The sequence below is a fragment of the Denticeps clupeoides genome, chromosome 1 (genome assembly GCF_900700375.1).
Source record: "Denticeps clupeoides chromosome 1, fDenClu1.1, whole genome shotgun sequence".
Classification (NCBI taxonomy): domain Eukaryota; kingdom Metazoa; phylum Chordata; class Actinopteri; order Clupeiformes; family Denticipitidae; genus Denticeps; species Denticeps clupeoides.
In genome coordinates, this window is record NC_041707.1 from 37,991,349 (window position 1) to 38,019,241 (window position 27,893).

At 41.9% G+C, this 27,893-nt stretch overlaps 1 protein-coding gene and 1 pseudogene across 1 annotated transcript; both read right to left on the reverse strand.

Annotated features, from left to right (window-relative positions):
* Positions 1 to 125: 125 nt before the first annotated feature.
* LOC114785777 (zinc-binding protein A33-like) lies at positions 126 to 25,938 on the reverse strand. Its single transcript, XM_028972404.1, has 7 exons — positions 25,802 to 25,938; positions 25,472 to 25,531; positions 9,150 to 9,269; positions 2,430 to 2,663; positions 2,201 to 2,348; positions 1,253 to 1,279; positions 126 to 1,095 (listed from the first exon to the last, which is right to left on the reverse strand). Exons 3-7 carry the CDS (start codon positions 9,234 to 9,236, stop codon positions 539 to 541), a joined length of 1,053 nt encoding a protein of 350 aa, XP_028828237.1. The 5' UTR covers positions 9,237 to 9,269; positions 25,472 to 25,531; positions 25,802 to 25,938; the 3' UTR covers positions 126 to 538.
* Positions 21,013 to 25,931, reverse strand: LOC114799136 (E3 ubiquitin-protein ligase TRIM39-like; annotated as a pseudogene).
* Positions 25,939 to 27,893: the final 1,955 nt, after the last annotated feature.

Here is a 27,893-nt window from a genome sequence, read left to right on the forward strand (position 1 = left end):
CCTTTTTGCAGCAGTGGTTTGTTGGAGCAAATCCACAGTGGCCACCAAAAATTCACCCTATTTAACCCCATGCCGGCATGTAATAAAATAAAGTTCCAAAAACCTCGCTGCAGGCCTGATTCTGATGGTTGGGAGCGGTGAGACCAGAACCTGGTCAGTCGCTTCAACATACACGACACTAATAATGTAGTTACCAGTCCGCTAAATTTATATCAGTTGGACTCCACTTCTAAAGCCCAGATGTAGATAAAACGTGTACGTTTCTCTCCCTTATTAGCGAGTTTAGACTAACCATCTGCCCGCCTCCACTCACTCTCTCTCCTTCTCCCCAGTCAGGGTTCAGAGTTCACCATACAGTTTTAAACCATAAAAATACAGAAAATAAACAAAAAACAATAAAATACAGGCCTTCAGAAAATAAATACATATCAGCATAGTATATTCAGAATTTATATCATTCACATTAAATGCCAACCTGTTACATTTCAGACACTTAATCTAAAGAAAGGAAATATTCCCCATGAACAAAAATTTTATTTTATTCCTGCAGCACATGATGCTCAGCAGGAGAGATGATGAGTGGTGCTGAGTTTTCACCTCCAGTATTAAGACAAGGGCTGAATAACGGATAGAGTTTCTCAGAGAAGGTCTGACCAGTAAAAGAGTAAATATGAGAGCTGTTCTCCACATCATAAAAGGAGACCAGACCTTCCTCATAATCCACAAACACCCCCACCTTCTGGGGCTTCTTACTCAGAGAGAGGAGGACTGGAGAATCAGAACATGCTGAATACTTATTTCCATTCCTCAGCCACACAGTCCAGTATCCATTCTGAGGTGTCAGTATAATCTTCCCTTTCCTGTTAATCGACACTCTGGCGACTCCTAAATCCCACTCAGGCTTCCCCCCGACCTCCACCTCATAGTAAAATCTCCCTGAGGAGAAACCCTCCTTTCCCAGGACACAGACACAATAACCAAACCTCTCTGGATTATCAGGGAGATTCTGTCGTTTGTCTCCATGTCTCACTTGTTTCCCATCAGCAGACAGGATGAGGTTGGGATGAGCTGAATCAGGATCCAGAGTCACGTCCACTGTAGTGAATAAAGAGAATTAAGATTAAAGTGGGAATTGACATTTACTGGCTGTAGATTATAAATATGGACGACTGCTGATAGTTTAAAAGAAACATAGCAGATTTTCTGAAAAAACTTGTTGAAGATGAAGATTGAAAAGACATAAAATAAATACCTGCATGACGTCTGAACTTGTTCAGTTCTGTAGAAACAAACATCATATTTAATATCAGTTTATCCCAGATTAAGAACAGAAAGTTGAACTGTGACACGCTAATGATGTTCATCATTTTACTCCAATCCCAGGGGGACAGACTGGTTTAAATTTCCCTCACTGGTGTCTCTTTTTACTGGTTCCAGTATGTTGGACTTTTCAGGTCCCACTTCATTCCTTCAAAACCAGATGCCACTCATTTATATATTTTTTATTCTCAGCACTTATTTAAAATCAATCCAACATCCCAACAGATGTTAAACACAGTACAGGATAAAAAGACAGGTAGCAGAGTTCTTAATAACCGCAGCATGTGTGGGAGAAACTGAATACAGTGACTCCCAGAATTACACGTTACCTTCCCTGTTGTATCCTCGATCTGGATCACTTTTGGGTGGGTGGGTTTTGAGGGGGGTCACAAGACGACCCCTGCAAGTGTTGGAGACCTTTGATGTTGCTATGGTTTGGTTTTAGCACTAACATATTTGTTATATCTTATATCTGTTGAATTTATGTGACAGGGGACGTTGAGCCAATGAGAAAAAATGTAAAGACGCATGTATTGTCATGATACATCCATATATATTGTACTCAGATTAAAACCTAAGGAACACTTCTGCTTCCCCCAGAAGTGAGAGGGTCTTTCCTGCCATTCTCGGGGTGAGGAGTCTGTGGGTGAGATCTCATCCTCTTGTTCTCATGGCCATTTGGTAATAATAGTCTGTGGGACAGATTACATTTCCTGGTTCTCGTGGATCTTTTGAGGCGTCAGGATGTCCCCTGCTGTAACAGACCTGGTCCTGCTGGGAACCTTACATAATTATACTTTATATTACCGGCATAAGACGCCAGGCTAATCAAGTTCATGACCGAGTCCCAGATCATAAATTCAGTCTGATCATTACTCACGTAACGCTGTGAGCTTCTCCATCTGCTTCCTGAAAGAGGTCTCCAGTTTAGATATGGATCTCCTTAACATCTCCACACTCAGAGGAGGATGGATGCTGACATCAGCCCAGTTCTTGGTGTGTGGAGGGCTGCACAGTGTTGGGTAGATCTACAGTAGAGCAGGAGAGAGGAGAAACCCCTCAGCATGGGGAGTGTTGTCCTGTGATGTAGCAGAGATAGAGATACTGACCTGTAGGAGTTGGAGGTGGTCCTCAGTGTGTGAGATGTTCTCCAGCTCACTGTCCCTCCTCTGGAGCTCAGTGATCTCCTGCTGCAGATCTTTAATCAGCCCTTCAGCCTGCCTCTCTGCAGCTCTCTGCTCCTCCTCCATCACCTCCAGCAGTTCAGCCTGGCTTCTCTCAATGGAGCGCAGCAGAGCAGTGAAGACCTCCACACTGGCTGAGATCTCCTCCTCTTTGCTTTTCTATAAGACAAGAAGTTTGTTGTGTGCTTCACAGCTCAGATGAAGTATTTTCATTATAGAAACTTATTCGGCAGTAAAAACATAAATAGGTTTGATGGTCAAACTAAGACACAAACCAAGACAGACGAGCAACATGGACTGGACACAATGGAGACAATGGTGTTACGTCCTCTGACGTATTTATTTTAGGTTTATTGTATTGTAAACATGAATCGTCATGCTACAGTATGTTGTGTTTCTCTCTCATCTTTTTCCCTTTTTTTTCTTCCTCTCGGCTTGGTGGAGCTCAGCTGTGCTTAATTGCACCAATCACCGCTGGATCCACGTTGGCTAATGAGGGGAGCTCTGTGGAGTTAAAGGCTGCCGACACCTGAAGGATGGGGGAGGGTGTTTTGTGAGCAGAGCAGAGCAGAGCAGAGCAGAGCAGAGCAGAGCAGAGCAGAGCAGAGCAGAGCAGAGCAGAGCAGAGCAGAGCAGAGCAGAGCAGAGCAGAGCAGAGCAGAGCAGAGGGTGCCCTCCTGCTTTCTGACCCGCTCACTAGAGAAGAATGTGTTTTCTCCTGCCTTAGACATTAGCTTGTGTGCTATTGCTTGTGTTATGTGTTAGCTTGTTATTTGTGCTAAGGTGCTAGCCTTAACTTCAACTTCACCCGTTGTCATCTTATTAGTCATTACTACAGCCCCATTCCTACACTTTTCCGAAACTTGAGTTCTTTGTTTTGTTTACTTACTTATTTTAAGAAGGAGCAGTAGGGAGAAGGACGCCATTTACTTTTGGTCATCTTTTCTCATGTGTTAAGTTAGTAAGGGAGCCAGGTAAGACTTCTGTTGTTTATTTGATATTTTCTTTTGTGAGGTTACCTGAGTTTCTTTAACACTAAGTTAGAACTGTTATGTTTGTTATTTTGGCCTTGTTCCCTCCTGAAGTTTGTGTTGCTCCCTGTTTTGGATATTTGAGTTTGTAAATAAAATCTTTTTGTTTGGCATTTAAGAATAGTGTGATCTTTTTGGAGTGTTGGGACAGGGGAAAAGCAAATTAGACATTGTATTCAGGTTAGTAGATAAAAAGCTGCTATCTTAATTCGTTTTGTTACTTCTCTTCCACCCCTAGACACGAGGAGAACGTAACAATTGGGGGCTCGTCCATCCGTTTGGTTATCACATTTGTTTCCCGTATTGCTGAAGTATAAAGTTTGTGTGGCTGCTTTAGTCTTTGGTAGGGGAGGGGTCATATTAGTGGAAATATGGACTTTGATTTATTGAAGTTTACCTTATCTCCTTCTTTGGAGGAGTTTAATAACTGTAGAAAGGTAGATCTTATTTTGATAGCAGATTTTTTTATAATATCGCTGTTTCTAGGGCTGCTAGGAAACGTGATTAAGGAAGAGTTGTATGTTAAATTGGTTCCGCCTTTCCGTGAGTCAGAGGTAGATGCCTACTTTGTAGCATTTGAGCGTGTGGCTGCAAAGTTAAACTGGCCAAAAGATATGTGGGCTTTACTACTGCAGTGTAACCTAGTAGGCAAAGCGCAGGAGGTGTGTGCTGCCTTACCAATTGAAGAGTCGTTAGACTATGATGCAGTGAAAGCAGTAGTATTGAGAGCATATGAGTTGGTTCCAGAAGCCTATAGACAGAGGTTTAGGGCATGTTTAAAGCAGCCCAAACAGACTCATGTGGAGTTTGCAAGGGAAAAGAAATTTCTTTTTGAGAAGTGGTGCCGCGCTTGTAAGATTACCACTTAAGAGGAATTGCAAGAATTAATCTTACTTGAAGATTTTAAGAATTGCTTACCGGAGAACGTTGTGGTTCATTTAAATGAGCAAAAAGTATTCAAAATCACTGATGCGGCTGTGCTCGCTGACGAGTTCGCACTTACTCACCGAACCGTCTTTTCTTCGATACGTCAGTTTAAAGCGCCTTTCGTCACGGAGTCCGTCATTCGTACTGTGCCTAATGGTAAAGTCAAAATGTCTGGTGGTGGAAAAGCAGTTTTAAAGGGCACAGAGAAGAGGAGGGTTTGTTTTTATTGTCTTGATCCTGGTCACATGATTGCTGAGTGTAGCGCTTGGAAGCAAAAGGCTAGACCTAAAAGTGCGGCGACTGTACAGGCAGTTCCTGATTCAGTTACCCAGGATGCTTCTTCATTTAGTCCTTTTATGCTGACAGGTTATGTGTCACTTGTAGGAGACTCTACAGTTAAGTGTGTTCAGATGTTAAGGGACACTGGATCGGCACAATCTCTCGTATTGGAGGATGTGTTACAGTTTTGTGATGCATCGTATGCAGGTGCCAACACGCTAGTGCGGGGTATCGAAATGGGATGTATTAGTATTCCTTTACACACTTTTAACTTGAAGTCAGACTTAGTTTCAGGCCAAGTACAGATGGGGGTTTGTAAGAAGTTGCCCGTTGAGCATGTCCGTATCATATTGGGAAATGATCTTGCTGGTGGTACAGTTTTTCCCAGTCCAATTGTCGTAAGCAAGCCAGTAATTTCTGAGATACCAGATCTCTCTGTAACCTTTCCACTAGTTTTTCCAGCTTGTGTGGTTACAAGATCTCAATCAAAAAGTTTTCAGGATGTTATTGACTTGTCTGATTCTTTTCTGAATGTACCCCTTAAGCAGGTAGAGTGCAGGTTATCTGTTGAGGATGGGATTGCGGAGCAGAAGCCCAAGTTTCCATTGGAGAAAGACTCTGTCGTGGGTAAGGAAAATTTGAGTGCTGCCCAGAAGTTAGACCCCACTCTAACAAATTGTATTAGTGCTGCAGTGGCAAGTGCTGACCTTGCGGTGGCAAGGGTGGGATATTTTTGGGATGATAAAATTTTAATGCGTAAATGGCAGCCAAAAGAAAGTGATGATTGGCAGATAGCGTATCAAATAGTTTTACCTTCCACTTACCGATCTCATGTGTTAAGGTTAGCGCATGAACATGTTCTCGCTGGTAATCTAGGTGTCACAAAGACATTTCAGCGAATTGTGAAACATTTTTATTGGCCTGGTGTGAAAGGTGATGTTTCAAGATTTTGTAGGTCATGTGATGTTTGTCAACGTGCAGGAAAGCCTAATCAGACTGTTCCTAAAGCTCCACTTCACCCGATTCCTGTCATTGGGGAACCGTTTGAGAGGTTGATAATTGACTGTGTAGGACCATTGCCTAAATCGAAACATGGGCACCAGTATATTTGAACACTTATGTGTGCTGCTACTCGCTACCCTGGTACGGCTTTACCATTGCGTACATTGAAAGCACAGGTAGTTTTAAAAGAGATCGTGAAGTTTTGTACTACGTTCGGTCTGCCGAGAGAAATTCAGACAGACCAAGGCACGAATTTCACTTCTAAAGTGTTTGAGCAGCTGTTAAAAGAGCTGGGAGTTTCACACAAGTTGTCTAGTGCTTATCATCCAGAATCACAGGGTGTATTGGAACGCTTTCATCAGACGTTGAAGACTTTGTTGCGTACTTTTTGTACTGAGACTGGTAAAGATTGGGTAGATGGATTGCCGCTACTCATGTTTGCTGTGAGAGGGTCCGTTCAAGAATCTTTAGGGTTCAGTCCTGCGGAACTTGTGTTCGCTCATACAGTTCGCGGACCGCTGAATTTGTTGAAAGAGCAGTTAACGGGTAAAGAGAGCGCCCCTATGTCTGTTCTTGATTATGTGAGTTCTTTTCGTGAACGCTTACACAAAGCGTGTAGCCTGGCTAAGTCTCATCTTGCAGTAACCCAGTGTGACATGAAAGAACGTTATGATCGAAAGGCAATTCAACGCAGTTTTCAGGCGGGTGAATCTGTTCTTGTTTTTCTTCCCGTTCCTGGCTCACCGCTGCAAGCAAAGTTTTCTGGACCTTATACCGTTGAGCAGAAACTTAGTGAGACAGACTATGTCATAGCTACCCCTGAGCGCAGACGTAAGACAAGAGTGTGCCACATTAATATGTTAAAACCTTATGTGATGAGGGATGTGACTGCCTCTATGAAGTCTGTTGACAAGTGTAAACCGTGTGTTACGGTGAACAATGTTCCTGTTGTGGCTGAAGAAATGTTCTTTGAAGAACCTCAGTCGCCTGGTGTACGTCTTAATAATTCTATTATCTTGGGTAATATAGTCACATCTATCATATTTACCTAAAGATCAGATGAATGAAGTTGTGAACTTGTTACGGAAATACCCGTCATTGTTCTCTGATCTGCCTGGGAGAACAACGGTGTTGTCCCATGATATTGACGTGGGTAATTCTACTCCCATTAAACAACATCCTTATCGAGTGAATCCTGTGAAGCGGGATATCATGAGAAGTGAGGTAGATTACTTGCTTCAAAACAATCTTGCCGTTCACAGTCAAAGTCCGTGGAGTTCACCATGTTTACTTGTTCCTAAACCTGATTCTACGTTTCGTTTTTGTACGGACTATAGGAAGGTAAACAGTATCACCAAACCTGATTCTTTTCCATAACCCAGAATGGAAGACTGTGTAGATAAGGTTGGTGCTGCAAAGTATGTGACAAAACTAGACCTGTTAAAGGGTTACTGGCAGGTTCCCTTGACTACACGAGCGTGTGAAATCTCTGCGTTTGTCACCCCTGACAATTTTCTACAGTACAACTGTATGGCGTTTGGCATGCGAAATGCCCCAGCGACATTCCAGAGGCTCATGCAGAAAGTTTTGTCCGGACTGTGTAATTGTGAAGCATATTTGGATGACATTGTGGTTTACTCTGGTAATTGGGAAGACCATCTTACAAATTTGGAGAGAGTGTTTGAAAGACTTAACTTAACACTCAACTTAGCAAAGTGTGAGTTTGCTAAAGCTGTGGTAACATACCTTGGAAAGAAAGTGGGCCAAGGCTGTGTAAGGCCTGTGACAGCTAAAGTGATCGCTGTTACTGAATTTCCTAGTCCCCTTACTAAACGTCAGTTACGTAGGTTTTTAGGGATGGCTGGATACTATCGAGGTTTTTGCAAGAACTTCGCAACTGTGGTATCTCCCTTAACTGACTTGCTTAGCACAGAGAGAAAGTTTGTTTGGAATTCTCAGTGCGAAAATGCTTTTATTGCTGTGAAAGACCTTTTATGCAATGCTCCAATTCTCTCTGCCCCTAACTTTTCTCTTCCATGTAAGTTACAAATTGATGCAAGTGCTGTAGGTGCAGGTGCTGTCCTGGTACAGGAGGATGATGTTGGTGTCGAGCATCCTGTTTGTTACTTCTCCAAGAAGTTCTCCAAGTGTCAGAGAATCTACAGCACTATTGAGAAAGAGGCTCTTGCCTTGGTATTATCACTTAAACATTTTGAAGTTTATGTGGGTGGGAGTTGTGTACCTCTCGTTGTTTTTACAGACCATAATCCTCTTGTGTTTCTCTCCCGAATGTGCAACCTTAATCAACGTTTGATGCGTTGGTCATTGTTCCTTCAAGAATATAACCTTGATATCCACCACAAGAAAGGAGTGGAAAATGTGGTTGCAGATGCATTGTCCAGGGCTTGTGAGTTTGATGTTGGTGACTGAGAGTAATATTATGTCAAATGTTATAGTAATTTACAATCCATTGGTTGTAAGTTGGTGATGGAGGTGTTACGTCCTCTGACGTATTTATTTTAGGTTTATTGTATTGTAAACATGAATTGTCATGCTACACTATGTTGTGTTTCTCTCTCATCTTTTTCCCTTTTTTCTTCCTCTCGTCTACCACACTTGGTGGAGCTCAGCTGTGCCTTATTGCACCAATCACCGCTGGATCCACATTGGCTAACGAGGGGAGCTCTGTGGAGTTAAAGGCTGCAGACACCTGAAGGACGAGGGAGGGTGTTTTGTGGGCAGGGCCGGGCCGAGCCGGGCCGAGCCGGGCCGAGCCGAGCCGAGCCGGGCCGAGCCGAGCCGAGCCGAGCCGGGCCGAGCCTGCTTTCTGACCCGCTCACTAGAGAAGATTGTGTTTTCTCCTGCCTTAGACATTAGCTTGTGTGCTATTGCTTGTGTTATGTGTTAGCTTGTTATTTGTGCTAAGGTGCTAGCCTTAACTTCAACTTCACCCGTTGTCATCTTATTAGTCATTACTACAGCCCCATTCCTACACTTTTCCGAAACTTGAGTTCTTTGTTTTGTTTACTTACTTATTTTAAGAAGGAGCAGTAGGGAGAAGGACGCCATTTACTTTTGGTCATCTTTTCTCATGTGTTAAGTTAGTAAGGGAGCCAGGTAAGACTTCTGTTGTTTATTTGATATTTTCTTTTGTGAGGTTACCTGAGTTTCTTTAACACTAAGTTAGAACTGTTATGTTTGTTATTTTGGCCTTGTTCCCTCCTGAAGTTTGTGTTGCTCCCTGTTTTGGATATTTGAGTTTGTAAATAAAATCTTTTTGTTTGGCATTTAAGAATAGTGTGATCTTTTTGGAGTGTTGGGACAGGGGAAAAGCAAATTAGACATTGTATTCAGGTTAGTAGATAAAAAGCTGCTATCTTAATTCGTTTTGTTACTTCTCTTCCACCCCTAGACACGAGGAGAACGTAACAACGTCAAGACAGATGGAGCACTGGAGCTGCTCTTCAGACAGGAAACTGCTGGAGGAAGCCATGTCTGCAGGTCTACAGAAGAAATTTTTTCAAAACTAAAGAATACAACAACACAAATTAAATCAATGTAACATTAAACTGAATTATATTGTGTGTGTGTGTCTATGTGAGAATTAATACATGATTCTACTTACATCTGTAAAGAGAGGGCCGTTATTAATACAGGAGGTTCTATTTTTTTTTTTTTTTTTGTTCTGCTGACAGATATGAAAATGACATGAACTTTACTGACTGTCCCTAAAAATTACAATTAAATTAAAAACTAAAAATCCATAACGACTCAACACCATATTTATGTAAATCTGGAACTTTTACACTCTCTGTTGTTCTTTATGGCAAGACGCGAATCTTTACTAAAAACCAACACACAAAGTCTGAAAAGTCTTGACACGATTCATGAATCAGCGCGCTTTTCGAAGCTGTTTCCTTCCCACAGCAAGAACAACACGTCCTGATCAACTCACCTGAGCAGCATCCCTGTGGGGAACCTGTGCTCAGTCTGAGTCTGAGACGTAATGTGTTAAGAAAAATATGTCCCCACGCAACCATAGAAATGGTGGATGTTATCTGCTCCTTTAATTTGAGAAAACGGCTTGTGGAACACAATTAAAGGGATTGAGTAATAAAGTAAAGTTATAAGTTATAACAACATGACTCAAGGAGTCATTTTTTATTCACCCGCCTTTATACAGAACGGTAATCAGATTCAGTAGCATGCAACTCTTATTACAGCTACATGAACATGGACATGAATCTACATGACGCTTTAAATACGTGTAGCCAGGGAACCACCCCAGGGCAGCGGTAAATGGGTAATGAGGTACAGTGGCCAGGCACAGAGACACGCAGCTGTGAACAATTAAATGCAGTGTTTAAAACAGGCAGAGTCACGACCAGCTAAGCAAAAAGACTGCCTGGGTCCGGGAGTAGAGACGGTGGGGAACAAACGGCAAAGAGTGAAAACACTGCAGCGTGGCGTATTGTGTATGTTGTATTCTTTGTATTTTTATGTTTTTCAGTTTATATTTTAATGTACGTAATTAAAGGTTTTTCTTACGGGAACTAACTTTTTTATATCCTTTTTCTGATGGTTGCGGTAAAGCTGCTGGTAAAGCCCTCACCTTTCCCAAAGAGAGGAGGACTGGTGGGCTATCAATTGCTTCATATTCCTTAAACACAGAGGCCAATATCCATCCTCTGGGCTCAGTGTAAGTTCTCCTTTCCTGTTAATTGACTCTCTGGCCACCCCTAAATTCCAGGCAGTCTTTTCCCCCGACCTCCACCTCATAGTAGAATTTTCCTGAGGAGAAACCCTCCTTTCCCAGGAGGCCGGGATACGGATCAAACATCTCTGGATTATCAGAGTCTCCATGTGTCACTTGTTTCCCATCAGCAGACTGTAGATGTTTATCTAGTGCTGTCTTTGTTTTTTGACAAGGACATGTTAAAAGACAGATATTTCAATTCAAAGTGGATCATCCCTCCACAAATATGAATTAATATATGCACAGATGAAGTTATCTGTGTGTAAAAACAGCGTTACGTCCCCTGTCCTCCGTTCACCTGCTTTCTTTATGTGACCATTCTTCCATTCTCTAATAGAATTAATTGTGCTGTAAAACACTTTTGTACAGGTGTGTGGGAAATGTTAAAGCAAAGTGTTTTAATGTAAAAGAAAATGTGCTTCTTTTATGTGCTTCTCATCCTAAGCCTGCAAAAAACTGTCTCATCTGTGACAGTTTTATTTCTGAGGAATGTGTGAGATCGTGCTCTATGCTGGTACCAACAGGTACAAAGATAAACATCAGTGCTTCACTGACCATATATATATATATACACGTCACTGTGTTCAGACCTTTGGGGATTCGGTTAGTGAGACTTCCCTAACCGCATGTTCCAGACATGGGGTATACAACATGCTTTTCATTTTAAATAAATGTTCTTAAATCCAAACTAGTCCCTTGTTTTGTTGTTAAATTATATGACCAAAATTTTAATCATATTTTTAGTAAGTACTCACTATCGGCGAGTACTGAAATGCAAGTACTCGTTCTCCAAAAAAAGTGGTATCGTGCACCCCTAGTTGAAGGCCTCTCCCTTTCTGTGCCAAACACAAGCAACATCCATGTGCCCAAACAGTTCCAGTTTAGTCTCATCAGAGCAAAGCACAGACTTTCAAAACTCATGTTTACCTTTCAAATGTTCACAGGCAAACCTCGGTCGAGCCCTAATGTACCGCTCTTTAAGTAAAGGAGTTCTTCTGGGACGATGGCCCTGAAGCCCACCATGCTGAAGATCCCTCACAACTGTGTACATAACTCCACATGTGTTCATTCATAGTTTTGGTGTGGGGTGGTCATTTCTGCAAATCTTCCCTCAACTTCTATAGATCGCTCCACTCCTCATCCCACCTCTGTCCTCCTCAGTAGGAAACAACAAAACAGGGCATCCTGGGGAAATCTCATTGTGGTACCAATGTTATAGAAAAACCCCAAATAAACGAAAAGAGAAAGGGATGGAGGAAGAGAGAGAAAGCCGGGAACCAAGCTTCAGGTTTGACGCATGAGCTGACGCGTTGATGGAGCGTCTGTGTCTCAGGAAAAGAGGAAAGACTTTCAGCATGACAAATTTATTATCATGATTGTGACTACTACATGATTACTTCATATCTTATGGTTGTGGTGGGCTGAATATATAAGAAAATGTCTTCAGGAAAATCAGAAATCCTCCTCCCTTCTTTCCCCCATTTTCTATGGAATGAAGAGGAATGTGGCTGCGGCAGCTCATTGCAGCTACAACGAACTGCTGTTTCAGAGACTGGACCTGAGAACTAAGATGCTGCCTTTCATCCACAGTCTAGACCAAACCCTGACCTCTGACCCCCAACACTCAGCCCATTTACAAACAGGGCTGCTGTCATCATTTGGGCCTGTCATTATGATAGACCATTTACTATTGTGCTTGGAATACAGCGGGAAGCTAGCAACCCGGGAGTCGAGGCAAGGCAGTCAAGTCAGTCCTACGATCTGACGTATGGGATGAGTTGTTGCCGCCAGTTGGGTTTAGGAAAACCTGGGGGAAAAAAAACCCGGAAAACTGGAGAAAAAGGCAAAAAAGAACATGTGTTATATTCAAGGCTGCCACTCTAAGACCATTGTGCTGTCCTCACTACAGTGTGGAACTGAAGCTATACAGCCAGTTAAACTCTTCCCGCAAATAATGGCTTGAGTCGTCGTAAGTTTTCTTTTAAGCCATTTACTGTGACTCTTCATTTATTTACAGAGACAGAGTGAAAACTATAACACAGGAAAACATAAATTAACCATCCTGTATGTGTTTAACAATCATAAATAAATTGTCTTTGTAACATACATTTACGTTTCTTTTCTTAAACAAATAATGCCTTTAACATTAACCTAACACTTTAATTTATGAAATTATGTACTCAGGACATTGCATCTGTGGTGATTACAGTGTGGATTACATGCGATGGACCCAGATTACACACAACTGAATTCTAGTGTGGTCTTGACGAATTATAAGGAAACAGGATATGACCCATAACAACTTCCTGTACAAAATAAAAGCACTCGCTAAAAGTTTCTAACTTTGAACCTTTCAAAATAAAGTTGCACTCAAAGGATGCCTTAGAAGGCAGCACAACCATCTTATTTAGGTAGGTCGTATGGGCTGCCCACAAATCGGGTTCAGATTTGTACAGTTTACTATTGTGCAGAGGCCAAAAGCCTCGCCGAGTCTCAATTTGACATATTTGACATGTCTTGCATTTGCAAGCAGTGTGTGTTGATTGTTGTACAATTACTTTGCAGTGATTAGAGCAAATAGGCTTGCAGTTGTTCATTTTGTATCTGATTCTTCTAGTGCTTGATGTGTCTAGTATTGTATTATTATTTTTTTTTTACAGAGGGCACATTTTAGGAAAGTTGCAAGTTTATTTTGACCAAATCTGATCCTTACTGCATAGATGTTCTTAATGCCTGCATTTTAGAGAGGGCACATTTTAGGAAAGTTGCAAGTTTATTTTGACCAAATCAACAGCAAGTGTAAAAGCTCCAGATTTACATAAATACGGTGTTGAGTCGTTATGGATTTTTAGTTTTTAATTTAATTGTAATTTTTAAGGACCGTCAGTAAAGTGCATGTTATTTTCATATCTGTCAGCAGGACACAACAAATAAAAAAGTAGAACCTCCTGTAACAATAACTGCCCTCTCTTTACAGATGTAAGTAGAATCATGTATTAATTCTCACATAGACACACACAGACACACACACACAATATAATTCAGTTTAATGTTACATTGATTTAATTTGTGTTGTTTTATTCTTTAGTTTTGAAAGAATTTCTTCTGTAGACCTGCAGACATGGCTTCCTCCAGCAGTTTCCTGTCTGAAGAGCAGCTCCAGTGCTCCATCTGTCTTGACGTGTTCACTGATCCAGTCTCTACTCCATGTGGACACAACTTCTGCATGGGCTGTATAAAGGACTACTGGGACAACTGTAGTCAAACCCAGTGTAAACAGCTGTTCACTAAAAGACCAGAACTGTATTCAAACCACTCCAACTTGATGTTACCTGGCAGAAAGAGGCATGGCACAATAGAGGTAAATTAGTTTCTAATTTATTAACACCAGTAAATTATTATTGCAGTTACAAATGAATATTGTAAGTAAAAGGGGTACCAATGTTACAGAGAAAACCAAGATGAAAGAAAGAGTAAAGGGATAGAGAGAAACAAGACTCGAAAAGCCGGAAGGCTTCCGATGGAAAACAGCTGAGAAAGAAAGATAGATAAAGTCCCTTCCCCACGTCTTTATGACAGATCTTTATACCCCTGGCCTACAGGAAGCTGTCACAGACCAATCAGAACCTGTTGTTTCTGACGTCACGCCCCCGGAGCCTCCCGTCTGGGGAAGACAAAGAGACAGTGACGGATTATGGGTCGTGTGGGCCCCTGGGCAAAACATTCGCGACGGCAGCATTGTCTGGGATGGAAATTAACGATACCCTTGTTTAAAAGCATGGCTTTTTGTTGGCATGGGTAAACAAAATCAACTAAGCGATATGATCTAGCTTATAGGTAGCAACTGTCTCAAATGTAAATGTAGAACCAAAAGGCAGGAGATATATAAAAATAAAAAAAAGCATATTATAGAACCAAATAAAATGCACTTATCACAAAATACCAGAGGTTGCAGGTTTTGGTGAAATGCAAATGACATACCCTGTTACAATCACCCCGCCTAACAGTACACCAAAACCATGCACACTCGCATAACCCACTAAACCATCCAAACAGTCTGACATGTTTAGACATTACCTCTAGACCAAGTCATCTAAAAAGAAGTCACTTATTTGTTCCATTAGAAAACTATCCATTAGGACTTGAAGAATAAGGATGGTTGATCAGGCCTCCCACCCTTTAAAAACTTAAAGGTGCAGTCTGCACCCCCATAACATCTGGTCTCTCCAAATACAGACTGATAAAGTGCAAACTGGTTACATTCCACCATCACACAAAATAACTATAAAACATTTCTAGGTCTCAAATTAGGAATTGTTTAGTGGTAAAAGACCCCACCCAACAGGTTTATGAACCATTGCCTCTATAAGAGACTGTAACTTGGTCAGATCCCACAGTGTCTGAAGTTGTTGTGGCCACTCCTGATTGGCTCTCAGAGGAAGAGCTCGCAACATATTCCCAAGTGTGTGATTAAAACTCTTGGTGCCCCCGTTTGCCCATGGGGCAAGGTGTAGTATGGGAATTGGCAACACCAGACAGTTGAAGCAGCTCAGATACCAGTTCACTCTTGAAACTTGGTCCCTGGTCGGAATGAATGCGCTCAGGGAAACCATATACACCCACCGATCCCCCCACATGGGTACAATGGTCCGACCAACTAGAATGTCTCTATTATGGCTCTATAATGATTGTGCTACCTGGGGACACAGGTATATTGTTGGGTAACTTGCCCACTCTGTATTCATTCTGAGGGAGTAGTGTGACGGCACAGGGCAGCATCTTGTCAGAAACTTCATTGCCCCTCCATCAAGTGGTGCATGACATCATGTCTATGAAATGTTCACAGTCACGTTCATTCCCCCCACACACAATCTTCCAATAAAAAGGATTACTTTTCATGACATGCATGAGACGTTTGATAACGTTTGAGCCAATGATGAGCTTGTCATTTTGGCCCGACACTACTAAAACGGGGACGATACACTTAACTCCATAAACAATTAATGTCAGATCATAAAAGAGTCTGCTTTCCTCCACAGCCAACAAGCATGATTCTTTCTGCAGAATGAGGTTCCCCTTCCAGAGCTTCAGCTTCTCTAAGAAGACTCTCAGCCGCCTCACTCATGGTACAAGCCATAGATCCAGTGTCCGACATGCCCTTCTGTTCCACCTTGTTATTCACCATGTTCTACACCAATTGTTCTACACCATTGTGTAGAACAATTCACTGAAAGCCGGCACTTTTTCTGACCCCTGAATCACAACTTCGTATCCTTCTGGCTTGACTGAACAGGTGTTAATATAAAGAAGTGTGTGTCCACTAGTTTTCCGAAGCATGGCCCACCTTGTCTGATCATCGCTGGTTGCAGTCTTTCTTCCAATGACCTGGGGTGAAATGTGAAACACCAGAGGCACAGATTCTCGCTCTTGCAGTGCATGAGTGTGGAATGTCTGCTATCACCACAAACTTGACAGTTCTTCTTGTGGTGAACCTGGGTTGGTGTCTGCATCGGGGTTGCTACTTGTACATTCTGATGTGACATCATGTCATCAAGGGTGGTAGTAGCCTAGTGGGTAACACACTCGCAATGAACCAGAAGACCCAGGTTCAAATTCCACCTACTACCATTGTGTACCTGAGCAAGACACTTAACCCTAAATTGCTCCAGGTGGGGGGACTGTTCCTGTAACTACTGATTGTAAGTCGCTCTGTAAATGTAAGTTGCTGTAAATGTAAGTGTAATGTGCGGTCCATTAGACTGATCAATGAATGTAGCCCATTTATTTCACAAACTGGCTTGGCAGTTAGAGTAGGTTGGCTGTAATGTGACTACCAGCAGGGGGCGCTAATTGATGAATGAGCTGTCAGGCAGGTGGTGAGCTATATGACATGGCAGACCCTTTAGGTGGTGGAGTAAATGGTACTGCTGCAGGTGAGAGCTGTGAGAAAATGCTTCTGGGGATGATGCTCCTGAAGTAACCCCCGTTGTGACCTGATTGGCAGCACAGACTTTCTCTGATTGGAGTGTCTCAACTCCACGAAGCATAGCTGTCTGGGTGTGACTGACCGTCTGCTTTCGTGCAACTAGAGGAGCTGCTTGGGCCCGTGTCCTGAGTTCACGCTGGTAGCTGTCTATGCATTCCTGGACCTCAGCTGTTGTCCATTCCTCTGCTGCCTTAATACCCAGTTTTACATTAATGTAATTTTACCCGCTCTTATTTTGATAACCCCTTTGTGAGCGGAAGTACGGTATTGCACAAACATTACAAAAATGTATAAATACATTATAATTTTTCTTAGTCTAGCACCTAACAATCTCCGAGCATGCTCTTCACTGACAAGTCTAAGCCTTATCAGGGCTCTTAGTTTGTAAACTAAATATTCTATAGAAATCGAACGAGAATTGCTGGTGTCTTCCTCTTGTAAGTCGCTTTGGATAAAAGCGTCTGCTAAATAAAGTAAAGTATAGTAACAGAACTGAGCTTGAGGTAAGACAAAAGACGCGAAGTAAAGCAGGAAAGGCTCAGTGGGAACGCAGAGAAAAGGACAACCGAAAAAGTTAAAAGCAACAAATCTAGCATCAATTGATAAGGGAACAGTATATTTGAGCATCTTGTAAAGTAATTTTTTTTGTTCTTATCACTCGTGGTAAACCAGACTATGAATAATTAAAGTTATTTGGGTGCCTGTCAAGTTTTGTTTATTTGCTATTGGTCGGGCCACTCCGTACTGTATCGCTATTGCAGGAGAGGGAAAGTCCCGCCCTGATTTGTGTTAGCATGTTAGTCAGTACAACGCAGCACCACGAGGAGCGCACACGAACGAGAGAGAGCGCGAGAGACAAAAGTTCGGTGATTGTGGACAAAAAGTGGTTTTAACCACCAAAACCAGTGGTTCGAATCACTCAAAGCACCTGAAATTTCCTAGAACCTGTGAATGTCTCTGTACAGATCGTCTTGGTGAGTCACGCTAAGCTAAGCTAAAGTAGCTAACTTGCATTGCACCTTATGCTAGCGAAATTTAATGTGAAATGATACTGTGTGGTTATGTTTACAGTAAAATTGTAATTGTAAAATGAGTACAGTTCACTTAATTAATGTTCTGTGACTTGAGATTGTTTTGAGATGGAATGTTTTATTTTGAATGATAATTTTGTTCATATGGTTAAATGTTAATTGTATGGTAACACTTGAAATCATAATTAATGGTTAAAAAGAGTAACTAATCATAATTTCATGGTTGATAACCTAAAACATATAATTCAGGTAGCATTGAATAAAACAATACTTCATAGAGGGATATGGAAGAAATACTGGTATTCTATGCTATGCAAATTGGGAGATTATTTCATTTTGAGAAACCAAGAATTTTACAGAGATATGGCCATAATGATTTGAAAGTTATGCCTGAAACAATAAGGTTGTATGTTGTTATGCAGGCTAGGTTTTTTGTTCTATTGAGCCTTCCTTGGAAGAAGTTGAAAGCTGGATTTCTCCCTGACGAGGGGGATGGCGAGTGGATTTTTCCAAGAAAATAAAAAAAATTGTCCAACAGGTGTAGTGGTGGAGAAGTCCAAAGTGCAGTATAGAGCATTGGTCCATGTTTGGACGTACTGGACAGTGCAGAGTAGGCTTTAGTCCAGTGCCATGGTGTACATTGCATGTCTACCTTGGTCGATTTTGAAGATCCCTGACATTGGTGATGGCTGTGGTGACCCTCTGGTACATTTAATCCTGGATGTATTAACGCCACTCCAGACAAGAAAACTTTTTTTTTTCTTTCTTTAACATTTATCTTGCTCATTTAAAGACACTGTAACATCAGGCTCCATAGCATTTCAGGACTCACAGTACTGTTCTTCAGTCTTTCCTGTTTCCTCCAACCCCAATCACCCCTTTGTATGTATGTTTTCTACACTTCTCCCTTTTCATATTGCAGCAATCACCCGCATTTCTACTCACTCCTTCTCAACACCCTCGATTTTTACACACCTGCACAGCACGACCATGTGTCACCACATCAAGTGTGTTACGAGCCGGTCTAGGGGTTCCGGCCCATAACAAACGAAATGACAAAGACAACAACCTAGACGAAACAGAGAAGGTTTTATTAACCTTTATTACTGGACAGTGCAGAGTAGGCTTTAGTCCAGTGCCATGGTGTACATTGCATGTCTACCTTGGTCGATTTTGAAGATCCCTGACATTGGTGATGGCTGTGGTGACCCTCTGGTACATTTAATCCTGGATGTATTAACGCCACTCCAGACAAGAAAACTTTTTTTTTTCTTTCTTTAACATTTATCTTGCTCATTTAAAGACACTGTAACATCAGGCTCCATAGCATTTCAGGACTCACAGTACTGTTCTTCAGTCTTTCCTGTTTCCTCCAACCCCAATCACCCCTTTGTATGTATGTTTTCTACACTTCTCCCTTTTCATATTGCAGCAATCACCCGCATTTCTACTCACTCCTTCTCAACACCCTCGATTTTTACACACCTGCACAGCACAACCATGTGTCACCACATCAAGTGTGTTACGAGCCGGTCTAGGGGTTCCGGCCCATAACAAACGAAATGACAAAGACAACAACCTAGACGAAACAGAGAAGGTTTTATTAACCAAAAAAATAAATAAATACATCCGAAACGAATAACGACAAAACAAAACGGGAAAAACAGAGAAAAAAAAACACTGAAGCAGCCCGAGCTGCGCTAGGAAGCTTGAAGTGATGCAATTGGGAAATGCTAGGGAGGCGGGCGGGGTGGATGTCACAGCAAGCACAGCCCTGAAAACGGAAACTGAGCCCCCTTTTATTCTGGATGTCCACAGCAGGAACAGGTCGGCTCAATTTGCAGCCACCAGGCATCCTGCAAACACAACACACACAGAACAGAAACCCCACAAAAACCAGGATGTAACAGGAGCACCGGACATCTGCCAAGAAGATTGTTGCTGACCTGCCCTCATCTAGAGTCAATGTTTTACACAGTTGTGGGGGATCTTCAGCATGGTGGGCTTCAGGGCCATCGTCCCAGAAGAACTCCTTTACTCAAAGAGCGGTACATTAGGGCCTGACTGAGGTTTGCTTGTGAACATTTGAAACTGGAACTGTTTGGGCACATGGATGTTGCTTATGTTTCGCAAAGAAAGGGAGAGGCATTCAACCCTAGAAACACAGTTCCCACAGTTAAATGTGGTGGTGGAAGCAATATGCTATGGGGCTGTTTTACAGAAATTAGTCCAACGGTTCCTCAAGGATACCAAAACCAAGACCCTGGAGTGGCTCATACTGAGCCCAGACCTTAATCCTATTGAGAATCTGTGGTGGGTTTTCAAAGTGAATGTCCATGCAGCAAACCAAGCAATTTGGACAAGCTAGAACATTTTGCAATGAAAGAATGGGCCAACCTAGTAAAGAACTAGTCTAAGATATGTCAGTTGTGGCTCAGAAAGGGTTCACTATTGACTACTAATGGCCACGGAGCTAATAATTGTGAATGTCTCATTTTTTCATTCTTGCTTAAAATGTTTTGCGTAAAACACAAAAGGTTCTTGGTTCGAAACCAGGCAGAAACACCTTTCTAAAGGGGGTGTGAGCCTAAGTCTAAACCTTCTCCAGAAAAAAGACAAAGTCTGAAAATAACCATCAAGAAGAGCAGCAAGCTTCTTTAATATTGAATTCAGCATTCGTGGTCCCGTGGGTGCAGCGCACATTGCTCAACCTCAACATGGCCCTTAAAAATAATATTAATTAGCATAGATAAATCTTTCAGGGGGCATTCCCCAATATTTTAAACAATTGATTTTGTCCCAGATCATCAGTCCATTCCTTGTTAGTCTGGCAACCAATATTCTTAAATTGTGACCGACGGAGGCTGCCACTCAGGCCCTTACTGCTAATGCATACAAATATGAAATCTGACCCAACAGAAATATTTGAAAGTGAAGTGATTGTCACATGTGATACATAGCAGCACAGCACATGATGCACACAGTGAAATTTGTCCTCTGCGTTTAACCCATCACCCTGAGCGAGCAGTGGGCAGCCATGACCAGCGCCCGGGGAGCAGTGTGTGGCGACGGTGCTTTGCTCAGTGGCACCTTGGCGGATCGGGATTCGAACCAGCAACCTTCCTTAACCGCTAGGCCACCACTGCCCCTATTTGTGTGTACATGTGATTGCGATTCTGATAACATCGATTAATTTCTGCTTGCAAATGTTGTTTAATAATCTCAAGCTATCAAACCATTATCTTGTTAAATAGAAATAAGTAACGTCAAACTAATAGTTGTTGTCGTCATTTTGCAGATCCTGGTGCTTTCTCTTTGGTGGAAACTGGGTCCAATTGGCTCTTTGAGTGTTAAAGGTCGCTGACCCCTGATCTAACATGTATGTGGCTGAAATGACAATAATGACAAAATTGATTTCAGAACTGTATTAACATATATAAACCACACAAACACATTATATAAAGTTATTTATTGCAGCTTTTCACACAGATAGAAAATATGAATATGTAAATAAAATAAAGTAACCGCTGTACACATCTATAGGCAGCACAGCTCATTTGTTGCTGCCAAAATACTCAACTTAAATAAAAAAAAAAAAAACACCAAGAAAACAATGTTGAAACTGTCTACATTAGAACTTTAACAGTTCACAAATCAGTTCAAGCTGAAGTGCAAGAAGGTGAAAAGCATGTTCACGTTTTCTGAGCTCAGCATTGAACGATGAGGTGAGGGAAATCACCACTACTGCTGAACACTCTCTGCACGATCCCTTCCTTTTTGCATCAGTGGTTTGTCTGATCAAATCCACAGAGGCCACCAAAAATTCACCCTATTTAAACCCCTATGCCACCATAATGAAATAAAACTCCCAAAACCTCGCTGCAGGCCTGATTCCGATGGTTGGGAGCGGTGAGACCAGAACTTGGTCAGTCGCTTCAACATACACGACACTAATAATGTAGTTACCAGTCCGCTAAATTTATATCAGTTGGACTTCACTTGTACATTTCTCTCCCTTATTAGCGAGTTTAGACTAACCATCTGCCCACCACCACTCACTCTCTCTCCTTCTCCCCAGTCAGGGTTCAGAGTTCACCATACAGTTTTAAACCATAAAAATACAGAAAATAAACCAAATACAATAAAATACAGGTCTTCAGAAAAGAAATACATATCAGCATAGTATATTCATAATTTATATCATTCACATTAAATGCCAACCTGCAACATTTCAGACACTTAATCTAAAGAAAGGAAATATTCCCCTTAAACAAAAATTTTATTCCTGCAGCACATGATGCTCAGCAGGAGAGATGATGAGTGGTGCTGAGTTTTCACCTCCATAATTAAGACCAGGGCTGAAGTACGGATAGAGTTTCTCATAGAAGGTCTGACCAGTAAAAGAGTAAATATGAGAGCTGTTCTCCACACCATAAAAGGAGACCAGACCCTCCTCATAATCCACAAACACCCCCACCTTCTGGGGCTCCTTATTCAGAGAGAGGAGGACTGGAGGATCAACACCAGCTTCATACTCATTTCCATTACTCATATACACAGTCCAGTATCCATCCTCTGGACTCAATGTAAATTCTCCTTTCCTGTTAATCGACTCTCTGGCGACTCCTAAATCCCAGTCAGTCTTCCCCCCGACCTCCACCTCATAGTAAAATCTCCCTGAGGAGAAACCCTCCTTTCCCAGGACAGAGACCCAATAATCAAATCTCTCTGGATTTTTAGGGAGTTTCTGTCGTTTGTCTCCATGTCTCACTTGTTTCCCATCAGCAGACAGGATGAGTTCACGATGAGCTGAATCAGGATCCAGAGTCACGTCCACTGTAGTGAATGAAGAGAATTAAGATTAAAGTGGGAATTGACATTTACTGGCTGTAGATTATAAATATGGACGACTGCTGATAGTTTAAAAGAAACAAAGCAGATTTTCTGAAAAAACTTGTTGAAGATGAAGATTGAAAAGATATAAAATAAATACCTGCATGACGTCTGAACTTGTTCAGTTCTGTGGAAACAAACATCATATTTAATATCAGTTTATCCCAGATTAAGAACAGAAAGTTGAACTGTGACACGCTAATGATGTTCATCATTTTACTCCAATCCCAAGGGGGACAGACTGGTTTAAATTTCCCTCACTGGTGTCTCTTTTTACTGGTTCCAGTATGTTGGACTTCTCAGGTCCCACTTCATTCCTTCAAAACCAGATGCCACTCATGTTTTTTTTATTATTATTATTATCAGTTATTTAGAACAGAGAAATACCCCCCATCCCTCCCAGGCTTTAGTACAGAACAAAAACCAAAGCAACACAATAACGGCTCATAAGATGGATTCTGTATAACTTTTACAAAACTAATTTTCAGGTTCCCTCCTTTTAACAAAGTTAAAAAAGGCTGCCAGGTGCTATAAAAGTTTGAAGAGCATCCTCTTATACTGTACCCAGTTTTATCTATTGTCAAACTGGCCATCATACCTCAAATACACTGTGGAACGGTTGGAGGAGAGCGATCCTTCCATTTTAGTAGCACCAGTCTTCTTGCTATACGAGTGGCGAATGCTACGGTATTCCTCGAGCTAAGATTGAGGGAAAGATCCTGACGTGCAACCCCAAAAATTTCACTTACACCAGAGGCATCTAATGGAGTTTGTAAAACCTCAGTAAGAACTGAAATTATTGCCTTCCAGAAACTACGAAGAAGAGGAAGACCGGCATAAGACGCCAGGATAACCAAGTTCATGACCGAGTCCCAGACCATGAATTCAGTCTGATCATTACTCACGTAACGCTGTGATCTTCTCCATCTGCTTCCTGAATAAGGTCTCCAGCTTAGATATGGATCTCCTTACCGTCTCCACACTCAGAGGAGGATGGATGCTGACATCAGCCCAGTTCTTGGTGTGTGGAGGGCTGCACAGTGTTGGGTAGATCTACAGTAGAGCAGGAGAGAGGAGAAACCCCTCAGCATGGGGAGTGTTGTCCTGTGATGTAGCAGAGATAGAGATACTGACCTGTAGGAGGTGGAGGTGATCCTCAGTGTGTGAGATCTTCTCCAGCTCACTGTTCCTCCTCTGGAGCTCTGTGATCTCCTGCTGCAGATCTTTAATCAGCCCTTCAGCCTGCCTCTCTGCAGCTCTCTGCTCCTCCTCCATCACCTCTAGCAGCTCAGCCTGGCTTCTCTCAATGGAGCGCATCAGAGCATTGAAGACCTCCACACTGGCTGAGATCTCCTCCTCTGTGCTTTTCTATAAGACAAGAAGTTTGTTGTGTGCTTCACAGCTCAGATGAAGTATTTTCATTATAGAAACTTATTCAGCAGTAAAAACATAAACAGGCTTGAGGGTCAAACTTCTCTAAGACACAAACCAAGACAGACAAGCAACATGGACTGGACACAATGGAGACAATGGAATTAGCACTGAGACAGGGAGACAGATGACAATGTGGCGCCACCTTGTGAGGAATCAGGACATGACATCATAAATTGGACCATAAAGAACATTTGAAAATGTGATTATATCTCCACATTGTGGTGGGGACATGATGTTCTTATAAAAGTGTTTTACTGCTGATTTGAAATGATTTGACCGTTTAATTTGGTTTCAAGCTGGTAGAGAGATTAGAACAATACGCTACTGATGGTCTAAGAGTAGAACCTGAGCTACAAGATGCACACAAAGACATGAAAGGAACGGGAACAGCAGCTCGCGTCTCTCACTGATCCATCAGAGGAGCATCAAAACCACAGAATTTTTTTAAACTCTTCTGTCTGAAAACAACACAAAACTCCAGACACAGGAAGTTGTTAAACTTTACATTATTGTACTGACATCTCCATCCGGTAGACCAGGGTTCTTCAACTCTGGACCTCGAATCCAAGTGTAGGCCTTGTTTTCACTTCTTCCAGGTAGTTACTGATTCTGATTGGACACAGAGGCTTCACACCTCACTCACACATAGAAGAAGGCTGGGAAATTGTGAGGTGAAGAACCCTGCTGTAGACCCTGACATAAACCAGAACTAATACATGGTGAAACGTCATCATGATCGACTATCCTCACCTTCCTGACCGCTACTTGAACTTTAACCTCCTGAATCTTCCTCAGTCTGTCCTGGATCATCTGCTGCATTTTCATCTGCGTCTTCATCAAATGGGACTGTGAATAAAGTTGTCGACAAATGATGGGTTTCAGATGAACAAGTTATGAAAATGAATCATTTTAAAAAAGATCTCACCTTCTTCTCTCCACACTCCTCCTCTACAGGAACAGTGTTGTGATATTTGTGGTTTGATTCAGTACAGAACTGACACACACACGTCTGGTCGTCTCTACAGAAGAACTGCAGGGGTCTCTCATGTTTCTTACATATATATCTCCACAGGGTCCATCAGTTTGTGTTTCCTCAGCTTTGGTGTCACCATGTGAGTCTCCAGGTGAGTTTTACAGAAAGAAACTCCACAGTCCAGACAGGATTTGATGGCCTGATCAGTGCAGGCGTCACATGACACAGCAGTTTCGGAGTGAAGTTCTGTAACACTGCTGAACTTCTCAGGTGCCAATTTCCTAAACTGAGCAGCTAATTCAGATATAAAAGTGTTGACACGAAGTTCAGGTCTCTGAAGGTAAATTTCTTTACACACAGGACACTGGATTTGACTACAGTTGTCCCAGTACTCCTTTATACAGCCCATGCAGAAGTTGTGTCCACATGATGTAGAGACTGGATCAGTGAACACGTCAAGACAGATGGAGCACCTGGAGCTGCTCTTCAGACAGGAAACTGCTGGAGGAAGCCATGTCTGCAGGTCTACAGAAGATATTCTTTCAAAACTAAAGAATAAAACAACACAAATTAAATCAATGTAACATTAAACTGAATTATATTGTGTGTGTGTCTGTGTGTGTCTATGTGAGAATTAATACATGATTCTACTTACATCTGTAAAGAGAGGGCAGTTATTAATACAGGAGGTTCTACTTTTTTTATTTGTTGTGTCCTGCTGACAGATATGAAAATGACATGCACTTTACTGACGGTCCCTAAAAATTACAATTAAATTAAAAACTAAAAATCCATTACGACTCAACACCGTATTTATGTAAATCTGGAACTTTTACACTCGCTGTTGTTCTTTATGGCAAGACGCGAATCTTTACTAAAAACCAACACACAAAGTCTGAAAAGTCTTGACACGATTCATGAATCAGCGCGCTTTTCGAAGCCGTTTCCTTCCCACAGCAAGAACAACACGTCCTGCTCAACTCACCTGAGCTCTGAATGTCACGTCAGATGCTTCAAATTACACTTAATCCTGCTGGAAAAGAGAACGATGGAAAGTCTGAATATTTCACTGTGTGTAGAGCTGAAGTTTGGTTTCTAGTAAAAAGAAAGTGAAAAAATAACCTCAGGCCAGATTCATGTCACCGCTCCTCCTTTTAAAGGAACAGGGAGGACTTTTCATGCAGACGTAGGTTTGGACAAAAGATAAAATGTTCCGTTCAAAACACAGAAAGTGCAGAAACCTTCTTACATCACAAACATCATCCACCTGACAGACAGAATAAGTAAATACAAATAAATACATTTACAAATCACTAATGATATGTATAGATATTAATTATCTGTACTTTTTTATTTGAGCAGAAATTAATTCAAGTTATTTTAAATAGATTTCAGCATAGCTTCATAAATTCCATTATTTCTTTTTCTGTATCTTAATAAATTAGGCATGATCATGAAAAAGTCATAGTAATGATTCTGAAATCTTAGGTTCAAGGTACCGTCCCCACACGTCTCCGTCCTCAGCTGATGATTAAATGCAGAGGATGTTGTGTGCGCTGTGTGCTGTGCTGCAGTTTTTCAAAATGAGAATCACTTCACTTTCACTTTCATTTCAAGATCATTTTCTACTGTGCTGGAACTCCTGAGTGCTGAATTTGATTACTGTCTCATGCAAAAACAACCAAAATTGAGCAACAAAAGTAAAGTTTGACTTACATGTCACCAGGATGAATTAATTAAGCGATATGTTGACATGAAACAGCATCTCCATTCTTATTATTTTTTGTAATTAGCTCAAATTTTGTCTTTATAATCTCTGTAGATTCCTGTTGGTGATGTTACAAAAAAAGTGTAACCTTTAGGGTTGTAAGAGGATTCAAGTATACACAGTATACCGTGTATTAAAATAATGTTTTATATATGTACACACTGAACTAAAGTATACTAACTAAAACTAAAGTTTAAATACTGAACAGGTTATCTCTATATGAAAAAAGTAGATCTTTTCTGTACAATGAACAGGTCGAACACGACATAACAGGACGACATCATGTAAGATGCTTGTAACTGGATATGTTGGATATATCAAACAGGACAAGACGAGACAAACGTGCAAAATATGCAGGAATGTGTAAAGAGAGCAGAGAGTGCAAAATGAGTTGAGATGTGCAAAAATCTGGTGCATAAGGCTGGAAGTGTAATTTTGTTGAGTTTAACAGTGTTCTGGTGATGGCGGTGCATTAAGAACTCTGACTGATTGCGGGAAGAAGCTCTTGCAGCGTCTGGCAGTTACAGTTCTGATGCTGTGGTAGGAGGGAGAACAGGGCATGTGAGGGGTGGTGAGAGTCCTTCATTATGTTCCGAGGTCTACGGATGAGGTGTTTCTCATAGAGCTGGGAGATGGTGGAAGTGGAACCCTGATGATGCACTTGGCTGTCTTTACTATCCACTGTAGGGCCTTCTCCTCAGCGGCAGTGCAGTTCCCGTACCAGACAGTGATGTAGCAGCAGAGAACATTATCAATAGTCCCCCGGTGGAACGATGTGAGGATGGGAGAAGGGAGGCTGGCCTTCTTCAGCTTTCTGAGGAAGTGCAGATGTTGCTGGGCTTTCTTGGTGGTGGAGGTGGTGTTGAGGCTCCAGGAGAGGTCGTCTGTCATGTGCACAACCAGGAACTTCACACCGCTGACGATCTCAACAGCAGATCGATGTGCAGTGAGGTGGGGACAGTCAGTTTCTTCCTGAAGTTGGCAACCATCTATATGGTCTTGGTGGCATTGAGAGTCAGGATGTTGTTCCAGCACCCATACACCAGATATTTTATCTCCTCTGTGTAAGCAGACTCATCGTGGTTGGTGATGAGCCCCACAACCGTTGTGTCATCTGCGAACTTGACGATTTGGTTCGAACTGTACTGTGCAGCACAGTCGTGTGTCAGCAGAGTGAAGAGCGGTGGTCTGAGCAGCATCCCTGTGGGGAACCTGTGCTCAGTCTGAGACGTAATGTGTTAAGAAAAATATCGGCCTGAGACTGTCCCCACGCAACCATAGAAATGGTGGATGTCATCTGCTCCTTTCA